The 11,567-nt window shown below is 46.0% G+C and overlaps 1 protein-coding gene across 3 annotated transcripts in view; it reads left to right on the forward strand.

Moving 5' to 3' along the window:
- The window catches only part of sbf2 (SET binding factor 2), a 108,866-nt gene extending 103,760 nt beyond the window's left edge, over positions 1-5,106 (forward strand). For all 3 annotated transcript variants that reach the window (XM_035417970.1, XM_035417971.1, XM_035417972.1), the window contains 8 exons: positions 169-295; positions 528-655; positions 1,627-1,851; positions 2,080-2,187; positions 2,377-2,567; positions 2,666-2,753; positions 2,864-2,995; positions 3,781-5,106. In XM_035417970.1, coding sequence (XP_035273861.1) covers positions 169-295; positions 528-655; positions 1,627-1,851; positions 2,080-2,187; positions 2,377-2,567; positions 2,666-2,753; positions 2,864-2,995; positions 3,781-3,879 — 1,098 coding nt within the window. In that variant the 3' untranslated portion in view covers positions 3,880-5,106. The remainder of the gene's footprint in view (positions 1-168; positions 296-527; positions 656-1,626; positions 1,852-2,079; positions 2,188-2,376; positions 2,568-2,665; positions 2,754-2,863; positions 2,996-3,780) is intronic.
- The last annotated feature ends 6,461 nt before the right edge of the window (positions 5,107-11,567 follow it).

Below are 11,567 nucleotides of genomic sequence, written 5' to 3' on the forward strand. Positions count from 1 at the left end.
GCTGGAAAAATAACTTGCCTTTTGCTCTGAAAAATGATGTCACCGAACTTCGCACTCTTGCCTCCATTTCATCATTTTTGCAGAAAAATGCTAAATCGTCTGTAGCCAAAACAATCAAGCTGGCAGTAGGGGACCAGAAGACTGTACTAATGATGTGTCTCGTTTCAGTTACACAACCAGTACCCTCTGGAGTTTGAGTTCAATCAATATTACCTGAAGTTCTTGGCCTACCAATATGTGTCAAACCGTTTCAAGAACTTTCTCCTGGACTCCGACTATGAACGCCTTGAACATGGTAAATCATTTGTGTAACGTTAACTGTGTATAATATTTGTTGCTGAAATTCTATCCTTTGCTTGATGGGTTGCAGAATTAATTTCCATTTAAAATACTTAGATTTCTGTTACGTTTAGATGCGCTGCATTGGTTATTATTTCTTAATGATGTCCTGGCTGAAACGTGCATGGTGTGTATCATGGAGGTGTTTTGTTGAACAGGCTCCCTCTTGTGTGTTTGTTTCCTCCAAGGGACATTGTTTGAGGACAAGGGAGACAAGCAGGCCAAGAGAGGGATCTGCATCTGGGAATTCATCAACAGGATACATAAGAGAAGCCCCCTGTTCTTTAACTACCTGTACAGCCCCTCTGAGTCAGAGGTACGATGCTGCAGGATCGGTCTGAGCTCATCATGTTTCCCCAACATGTGTGTACTGGAGCTGGACTGAGCTTTCCATTGAGATGTAGCACCTGGGCAAGCTCCAGTGGTGTGAGATTCCGAATGTTCTGAAAACGTCTCCAAGTTCGTGTCTTTGAAATGTCAGCAATTTGGCAACAAAAAGTGCTATGTCCAAAATTAATAGGTTTCTGGCTAGTTTGTATGAGAAGAGGACACAGTTGCTTTCAGTTGCTGTCAGTGACAACAAAAGCAAACTGTGGGCCAAGAAGGCTTCTGTGAACCCTGGAGGACCTTGGTAGCGTATCAGTTTTTAGGCTTCAAGGCAAAGCCTTGGTTCAAAATAAGAATCTCCTCTTTCTGAACTATTGCACAGTGTAGCGTTGTTTGTAATTCATTATATTGGCAGCAATTGCTGAAGATTCACCTCTCCTGAAGTACTAACATCAAAACAAGCCCAAAGGGGATGTGTTGGGAGAGATTTTGTCCAGATGAATTTTGAAATGATTTTGCCGCTGGCCGGCAGTGGCTTCACCCGTACTCCAGTGGCGATAAATCACCGCGCCGAGCGGGGTAAACACGCGGGGCGTTTGTGCTTCTCGTGCTGGTGAGCGATCCGGGACGCGGAGTTTCGGCTGCACGCCGAGGCCCGCATTCCTCCCCTCGCGTCTCCGGCCATGCCAGCCGCATCTCCAGGGCGGCCAGAGAGCCTGGGAAGGTTCCGGCAGCCAGCGGGGGGAAAAGACGCTCTGTGATGCCGGCTTCTCAAGTGCCGTTCCTCTCTCTCTCACGGGTCCCCTCCAAAACAAACAAGGTGTTTGTGGTCGAACGTGACCTTGAGCGCGGCAGTTTGGACCGCTGTTTGCGCTCAAATGTCTTTGAAGAAAGATTACACCATTACTCAGTCATTACTCAGTGTTATTTATCTGTTTTTCTGGTTGGTCTGGGATGCAGCCAGTGCTGAAGCCCTGCATCGGCATCCCCAGCCTGAGCAGATGGGACTACTTCTGCGGGGAGACGCTGTCCACCGGGCCCTCCTACGACTGGAGGCTGATCGCAGGCAGGCCGGACGGCGCTGAGGAGGGGGCCGCCATCGCCTCCAAAAAGAGGAGGATCATCTGGCCCTGCTACAGCAGTGTGGGCCACGCCCAGCCCGATGCCATCACCAAGCTCCTGTCCGTGAGTCTCCCGCTTCCCCGGTTCCTGTTCAGGGGCTTCTGGGAAATACTCTTCTTCTTCTGAGTATGAAAGGAAAAAAAACTTATATCAGCAGCCCTGTCCATCTGGTTGAAGTGCACAAGGGAAATTGACAGAGACCAATGGGGGGCAGTTTTGTTTTTCTGTCTTCTGAAGGGGCATGGCTTGGATTTTTCCTCCCTCTCAAAGTAGTGTGTGAATGGGTTTCAGGACATCGAGCGGCTGGAGACTGAGCTGAACCAGTGGCCTGAGCAGTGGCAGGTGACTCTGGAGAGGGTGAAAGCCAGTATAAAGGAAGATCTGAAGCAAGAGAGCAGTGTGAGTGTGGGGCCGGCTATAATCACATTTCACTGTGGCTGATTTCACAGTCATGCTGGACAGCACTCGTGGTTTGATTGAAATACAGTTCTTTCTGGGCTCCAGAGTGGCTGGTTCAAATGGTGGGTTGTGGTTACTGGGTTCAATGACACAGTGCTCTCTGTGTGTGTGTGTGTGTGTGTGCTGCAGCTCCGGAAGCAGTCTGTGGCCCTCTCTGGCCTGAGCCCCTCCCCCAGCCTGCAGTCATTCCAGCGGCACTCCATGCTGCACCTACCCGACAGCACCCTGAGCCAGAGCCACACCCCCAACGCCACCAACGGGGTCAATCGGAGGGCTGCCACACTCTACAACCAGTTCACCCCCAAGAACGAGGAGAACAGGTACTGTCGAAATCAAACAAGACCGCCAGCTTCCATACGTCTGCTGTAAGAGGGTTGAGCAACACGATAACAAGCGGCTGTTGATTTTTTAATTCTAGGTCATATGAGGGAGTCCTGTTCAAGCGGGGAGCTTTGCTGAAAGGGTGGAAGCCTCGGTGGTTTGTTTTGGACGTTACCAAACACCAAGTAAGCATGCAGTCAGGTTGCTTCAGCTGGTCTGTTTGTTTAAAGGAAAGCTTGTGTAATGTCTGAGGTAATGCTATGCTCACTGCTGGCTAAACCGTGTCCGTGTTCAGATGAGGTATTACGATACGGGCGAAGACACCACCTGCAGAGGCCACATCGATCTGGCGGAGGTGGAGTCTGTCCTTTCTGCCACGCCCACCATGGGGGCCCCCAAACACATCAGCGAGAAGGCCTTCTTCGATGTGAGTTCTCATCATTCCTCTACTGCTACACTGATCACGAGCAGCCACCACGATACACAGCCCCTGTCAACTGATCCATTTACACCCTTACTGGAGCTATTCCTGGCAGTCCTTCCATGGTATTTGTTCTTAGGGCCGAGGCTGATCGCAGTACACTGTGGCCAGGCATCCTGCTGGGTGATTGGCACATAATTGGCCTTTTACTAGGACATAATGAGCCCTGTGGTCTGCCAGGCACCTGTGATCTGCACCGTGCAGCCAGCCACAACAGTAAATGCACAGCTTGTGGATTAAATCAAGTAGGCTCTGCCTGCTCATGGTTTGGAGGATGTGCATGCTGGTGTGCACACCCTGTAGAACTGACAGAGGATGTGCATGCTGGTGTGCATGCCCTGCAGAACAGAGAGAGGATGTGCATGCTGGTGTGCATGCCCTGCAGAACCAACAGAGGTTCTGCATGCTGGTGTGCATGCCCTGCAGAACAGACGGAGGATGTGCATGCTGGTGTGCATGCCCTGTAGAACTGACAGAGGATGTGCATGCTGGTGTGCATGCCCTGCAGAACAGACAGAGCATGTGCATGCTGGTGTGCACACGCTTCAGAACTGACACAGGATGTGCATGCTGGTGTGCACACCCTGTAGAACTGAAAGAGGATGTTACAACAAACAGTTGTGGTTGGGCATTGAACTGGGGAAGAGAAAAATACGGAATAAAAAAATGTATAGTCACACCACTTTTCTGCAGCTCTCCTAACCGGGGCGACAATTTTCCCGTCGTTTCAGCTCAAGACAACCAAGCGCACGTACAACTTCTGTGCTCCAGACGCTCAGAGTGCCCAGCAGTGGCTGGACAGGATCCAGAGCTGCATCTCAGATGCCTGACCGTGCACGGCCTGCAGTTCAGGTGTGATCGGAAGAGAGCATGTAGGCCGGGCGTGGCAGTGTCTGAAAACTCTTCTGACCTCCAAGGACCAGGAACTCCGCCCTCTACAGGGAGCGTGAGCACGTATTGCACTAACTACAAAGAGTAGCTTATCCAATTTAAAAATGCAAATGAGCAAACTGGAGTAGCACTGGACATTAACTGTGGGTCAAATGTACAAAAATGTATTTTTGAAAAACACACAATTCAAGAAACCTAATTTAGATGTTTTAGTAAAAAGAAATCATACTGCTGCTTGAATGTGAACCAAAAAAAGGCCCGAAATCTTACTATGAATGCACTAAAATGCACTTAACCCTGCAATATGCATTCTATAGATATTAGGTTTAATAACTAAGAAAATACCAGCAACACATTTGTTTATGTAAGTGTTATGTTCTTATCAGCTGTTTCTACATTTAAATAGTGGAGAGAAGTCTTTGCACACTAAAGTTTGGAATATGTTCTGACATTTTGTATTTGCATTACAGTAACTGATTTTGTTGGGTTTTCTGTTTTGTTATTTGTGAATTCACTTACATTTCTTTCTCATTCCCTGTGTTGTAAATTAAAATATGTATTAAAAAACATCTGTTGTACTTGGCCGAGAGCAGAATATTGTTACATATGTACATTTTCCACAGTGGCATTTTATACTTTTTATACATTTGTATCCGACAGGTTGTTGTTTAATTTTAACTGAACAGAAACACTTACAGCTTTGCCGTAAAAAAAAAAAAAGTTTTCAGTGTGGTTTTATGTTTATATCAACAATATTTTCTGTTGACACATTAATATTGAGTCTTTATATTTAGTGTGCCAGGAAGCACACAGCTTTTCCAATTCCTTTTTCATTCCATGACTTGTTCTTAAGGGCCAGTAGGTTAATAGGAACAGTAACCGGTTTATTTTAATAACTGTTTAATGTGGTTTGAGGGAAAAAACTGACTCCAAGAATGTTGTTAACTCACTGTCTATGCATTGTGTTTTGACACTAACTGCGACACTAATTTTCCCAAAGTGAACTTGTAGTACTTGAATGTGCCGTTCCACCCTGTGAAATGACTGCAGAAAAGCTGTCTTTGAGGGAAAAAAAACTTATTAAATCAGTTTGTGTGGATCTCTCTTGGTTTTATTCTGTGGTGATTCTGTGCTACAGAGACAATAAATAAAGCATCATACTGAGGCGTCTTCTTTTTTATTCTGTCCTTTCAAAGTCCAAGGGTATTGTTAAGCTGCTAGTATATTATGTGATATTTTTGCGGTATAAAAAGTAACGGTCAAAAAAGGTTCATCGGAAAAACATGAAACCTCTTGAAACTTCTTATATTGCGGGGATTTGTTGAGTGCAAGAACGTCTTGGCACAAAACAAACGTATTTACACACTAGAATACTTACACTACTCTGGATTACAGCTTCCGACCATGTCCTGTAAACTAAACTCTCATATTTAACGGGTCCACCATCATTATTCCCAGAATTCAACAGGATCCACCTCGTTCACCAGACAAGGGTGCCACCGTAACTTTGTTCCAGAATGCCTGATCATGAACATAATGTGCAAACCCACAGAGGATCTTTTTAAGAGAGGGCACATCGCCCGCATACACATATTTCTCACTCTACTCTTACCCTCCTGTCTTTTCCCCCAAACAGCTGTGTAGGTGCCTCTGTTGTAACCCTATCAAACAGTAGGAGTGAAGTCAGTGTTGAGATATGTTCATCTTCAGTGTTCTCTTGGTAACAATAAAAAGAATAATAAACAGTTACAAAACTTGGCACTCGTATGGTTTCTCTTCACAAAGAATACACTGGTCTGGTTGCTTATCCCAGTTAACTTGGCACTGATACTGTTAGAAATTTCTTAAAATATGTGGCTCCCTCTGCTCAGCATTTAACATGCTGTGTATTTCTATAATTGTATATATCCTTAAGCAATTCAGTTTAGTGTCCCATCTGGGAGCTGCATTTGCAACCTCTTGAAGTTCCCTGATGGCTGTACAACAGTTGAGCAGCCTATGGCTTAAACCAGTGGACACAGAACCTCTCTTCCTAATAAAAGCCTTCGTAGGTTACTGCTGTTACGCAGTCAGGCGCCTTGTCTGCTTCCTAAACCAGAGTAGCGTTTCATATTGGCCTAATGACAAGCTTCATGCCGTCTTCCAGGCACCACCACCTCTCTCTATGACTGGACTCTGTGGCGTCAGCGATCCTGGGCCCATTTATGCCATGCTTTCCTCACAAATATTAATGTAACCTAAGATAAAATGTGCCACCACCATGCTAAGACTAATCTCACATGACGCAAGGAGGACACCTGTGGTATATAACCTTATAAAATGGACAGTAAATGGTTTTACCATGACAACGGCCATGTTCTGGAACCAGCCACGACCCTCTAGCCCAACAAGGAGGAGGCTTTACTATGAGCTATAGCAGAGGCCAGGGTTCCTGGTTACTCTGCCGGTACCAGCCTATTCAATCCAAATGCCTGCAACCCCAGAGTGATGCCATCTAGCACCAGGCAAGGGACCCTTCCCCCTTTCCTCTGCAGTCCCACCATCCATCACCTGTGGAGAGCGCAGATATGGAATCGCACTGCAAACCTGATCCCATCCTAGAACAATTATGGGAGTGCGGTGCGAGCTACAGTTGAGCGACTCAGCACCCTGCTTGCTTCCGCCCCCCCCCCCCCCCCCCCCCCGTTTCTTTCCTTGATAATGCCTTGTATTGTGTTCGGCTAGGCAGGAAACGGCGTCCAAATGCCGAACGAGAGCCGCCAGTCAGAAACAAAGGCGCCGAAGAAAACACCCCAGTAAACTGACCCCCAAGCGAACAATCTGACTGCAGCGCTCCAGATAAAAGTGCGGTTTGGGAGTGAAGGCCGATGCCCGTGGCAGCGGCGTGACTCTGTTGCGTCATGCTAAACGGATCAGCCTGACGGAGACTGGGGTTTGCCCACACCGTGCTTTATTCCTCCTGTTCCCCCGCAGCAATGAGGCGTCTCCTTCTCCCCCTGCCAGGTAAGGGGAAACCGCCGGAGTGTAATTGCCCGTGCCGCTGGCGCGCGCGGGCCAAACTCAGCGAGCGCGTCTCACTTCCAACAACGAGCGTCTGAGTGGGACGGGAACCCGAACCCGCCGGCGCCAGCAAGGCTGGGCCGCCTGATTCCCAGAGGATCCCCCTCCAGAGGAGGAAGAGTTCCGGGGAGTCTGTAGATGGAAGTTCCGGTTTCTGGGATGTTTCTGCAACCCGCCTCCTTTTTCCCAGCAGTCTTACAAACAGAGCAGGTGCAGAGCTGAGTCACATCTGGAGAGCCGGGCGCTGGCAGTCCGTTCCTGATTTAGCCGGAGTAGTGGATTAGCACCCCCGCCCACGGGGGGAGCGATGGGGGCGGAAGTGGGAATCCTGCTGGATTTATAGGAAGAGGCTTCGGGGGGACACATGGCTGCGCTTGAGAAGCCTGCATCCAATTTTCGTAGTTCTGCAACAATTCCAAACATCTCCCAAAGGATTCATCTTAGAATACCTTTAAAGTAGTTTCTTCAGATGTTGCCTTGAAATTCCTAGATTCTGCCCTCTGGTCATCAAATAATCAGTTGTACTAATCCAGCGATAGTGTTTCTACAGAAATAATGACCTATCCATGTCTCTGCCTTTCTTATTAGTGGATTCTAATGTTTCATTTTTTGAGCCGTTATTTTGGACCGTTCCTAAACATCAAATATCAGGTCATCTTCAGTACGACCTCAAAGCCCTATCACAACTTAAGCATTACCTCTGTTGGTTCATGGAAATGCCTGTAGGGTTATGGCTATTTGCACTAATAGAAGGATGGTCATATTTACTTTACCAGGGAGCCATCCCATATGCAAGCTCTTATCGTGGAATTTAAGGGACTAAAAATAACCTGCATTCAATATCCTCTCTAATCAGAATGAATGAGCTGTGAAGACCTTGTGGTTGTATAAATCCTTCCCACCCAAACGGCCATCTCTCTGTGGCTGTTTTCATTAATGAAGCGCATCAGTAATGCGAGTAATGCGGACCGTAACGTGGACTCACAAGTGATTCACATTAGAGCTTGCAACGCACTTTTGGGGGCCATCAAAACACATCTGTTCCGGTTCAACAAACGCAGTGAAGATCCCCATGCCTTGAATTCCATTCCCTTTAAGAAACACAAGAACGCAGTCAAAAAGAGACCGCTTACATGATACTATATTAAATATCCGTGGGTTAGTAACTTTTTATGGTGCGGTTTGCGGGTCAGTTTTTTCAACTACAGAGACAATGAAAATCATAAAAGTAGAGGCTTTTTTTCTGACTTGACCCACATTCCCCTCTCATTCCACCTTTTCAACTCACAGATAATAAATATTTCTGAACACAAGGCTGTGTTTAATATATAGCTGAAACTGATGACCTCACTTTTTTGGTTTCAAAAACCAAAAAGAGGACGTAGTGCGGGCTTTTGAGAGTCGCACTGGATTACACTCATCCGTAAGGCGGCCGGCACTCTCATTTCATTCATTCTCTATTGTTAGCAACTGTCACCTCCCGACTCCTGACATGGGACACACGGAGTGCAATGATATGAAGTCACTTTGGGAAGACATCTCGACCAGAAACTTGGCCAACCCAATCCACAGCTGTAAGAGATTTACTCTATACCAGACGGGGCTGGAAGAATGTTTCCAATCCAGATCCATTTTGATGAAAATCTGCTGGAGAGGATTCAAATGGACCGGTTACGGATATTAAGATTTGGAGACTACATGTCAATGTCAGGCCATGAGTGTGGTTTTTTTTTTATTTTTTTTTTTTTCCTTATTCTGGAATGTCGAGCTTGAGGAATGAAGTCACTGAGACATAGCAGTGATGTCTTAAGACAAGTTAATGCACCTCAACCCTGAGGTGCCAAAGTCACACGTTATGACTATGTGCAAGCTACACGCATCCTTGAATGCAGACCATAGGACTGCATTCCCTATTTTTATACCCCTCAATTTGAATAATGCAGTCAAAAATCTGTTCTTAAACTTAAAAGCAGCTGAACACACAAAAATAGAACAGCAAACAGTTGTGGAGAACATCAGCGTTACTCTCTAATACTAAAATGCAGTATCACCAAGGAGGCACAGAGACTCATTTATAATCACCATGTACAATATTAACACAGCAATCAACAGGACAGAGGGAGTTGCAGTAGTCCAATGATCTGGACTAAAAGCTGAGTTGAGTAGGTGCTGAGGAAGGGACAGATTCTCCAGATGTTGTACAGAAAGATTCTGCATGCAAGAAAAACTGCCATGATGTTCTCAGAGAGGGACAGTTTTTTGTTCAGAACCATTCTGAGACTGCTAGTAGAAGAGGAAGGTGACACTGTGGTGCCTTCCAGAGTTAAGGATTGGTCCAGCAGACAAGATAACCTAGCTGGGAAATAGAATATCTCAGTTTTAGCCAATACTATTGTCAAGATCAATGTATGCGGAGGAGAGTTGTGCGTCATCAGTATTGGAATGATAAGACTGGCCATGGCCAAGAGACATGGTATAGAGAGAGAAGAGGGGACCAAAGAAAGGACCCTGGGGGACACCTGTTAAGAGTTTCTGAGGTCTCAAAACTCCCCTCCCCATGCAATTTGGAAGAATCTATAAATAATTGCTGTGATGTAAGGGTTTTCACAGTCACAACACTATATATTTCTAATCACTCTTTTTATATTTTAAAACATTTTGTCAGACATTTGCGAATAGTGGCACATGTGTTTGCATTTGAACAATTCAAATGGATTCCAGCAATGACAATTGTCTGTAATACTTTATGGGAAAAGTTGAGCTCAACAGGGACCTAGATTTGAACTCCCAGTTCCCTTATTATGCAAGACAATGCCTTGAGGTATGTGAGTTGAATAAAGGCCAAGCACACAAAAACAATGCCAATAAAGGCATAAATGTGTTTGATTTGCATTCAATTTTGATGTGTCACATTCCTGGATGATGTGTCACTGACAGTCATGTGTGTACACGATTGAGACAATCTTGCAGAGGGAGAGCCTTCAGCACTTTTGTCTCATGTCTGTTCATCTCCATCTTCCTGTTCTTTCTTGTGACCAAACATGGAGTCATCACGCATGGAGTCATCTGTGCGTGCAGTCAAATGTTGCCCTTCTGAAATGCCAGTGAACCTGTGGGATTCTCCATTCCCCATCCCCTCTCCAGAAACAGTGTCGCTGACCAGCACCAGTAGTGGGGCGGAGACCCTGGGAGCATCAGAGACAAACAGCAGTGCCCAACAGCACCATGAAATGCAGGGTCGTCTCAGGGCCACAGGACTCAAGTCTATCACTGCAATGAGTGACACTCGCACCTGGATGTCTCATCCTTCACTGAGCCTTCATTTCGTGAAGAAAACCTTTCAGCAGTACTCAGAGCCAGAAACAAAACTAAACGAGGAAAAAGACTGCATCCAAATAGATCTGAACAGGAGTTTTTTAAATACCTTTCAGATTCAGTTAAGCCCTCAAGAGAACTACAAATCATTCCAGTGACGCAGACCCGAACTAGAAGTAATACATAACTTCACCGGTTCTGAGACTCCAATACCCATTACAATATGCAGACCAGAGATAAAAATCCTTTCAGGAATTTTCAGAGGCTCAATATACAGGTATATATTATCTGCCTAAATGTCCAACTATTTTTTATTTCCCACTGTTTGTAAAATGCAGCATGTGATTTAAAACAGAGGAAACCAGGATGTTCTTTCCTGCTTTCAAAATGTTCTTATCCAGGGCAACAAGCAGTAATGGAGAACATCAATGTTACTCTCAGGACTACAGAAATGCGGTATTACCGAGGCACAGAGGTCCTATAATCACTAAGTGCAATATTAACCTGACAGATGAACATTTGTATTGTAACAAAAGGAGGTACGAATACACAGGTATATCTATAAAATTACGTAAAAGGAAATTCAAGGAAAGAAAATAGAAAAAAAACATATATTTAAAGGGGGTCGGGGGAGCCATGGTGCAATCTGAAGAGGTGAGTCTGTCTGTGTCAGAAGATGGGCAGGGTTTCTGCTGTGTTGACTGCACTGGGATACTCACCCCACCTCCGGGGGCCATAACAGACTGGAAACATGACCCAGAAGTGCAGGGACATTGAGGGGGGGGATGGGGGGGGGGGGGTACCAGTCACCCAGAGGTGGAAAAACGGAGGGGTGTGGTAGGTATGTTGAGTCTGATGACCTTTTGAAGATATAATGAAGCTGGTCCTTTAGCTGCCTGGTAGGCTAGCACCAAGGTTTCAAATTTGATATGAGCTGACATAGGCAGTCAATGAAAGAAGATGAGAAGGGGAGTGACAGGGCTGAGACTAGGGATTTTGTAGCTCAGATGATCGGCAGCGTTCTGGATGAGCAGCAAATGTCTGATGGCGGAAGCAGGAATACCAGCATGGAGGGAGGTACCCAGTGAGAGCTTTCACCATACAGATATCATGCATTTGAGCACCATTGTGTCTGGCAAGTACAGGCAGCTCCTTGTGAAGCATATGGCCGACAACAGTCTGTGTTTCTGACTTAGTGACAGAGGATTACGCTGGCATGTCAAAGACAGTCTAGGAACTACAGCTCTGATCC

This window comes from Anguilla anguilla, chromosome 5, assembly GCF_013347855.1.
Source record: "Anguilla anguilla isolate fAngAng1 chromosome 5, fAngAng1.pri, whole genome shotgun sequence".
Lineage (NCBI taxonomy): Eukaryota > Metazoa > Chordata > Actinopteri > Anguilliformes > Anguillidae > Anguilla > Anguilla anguilla.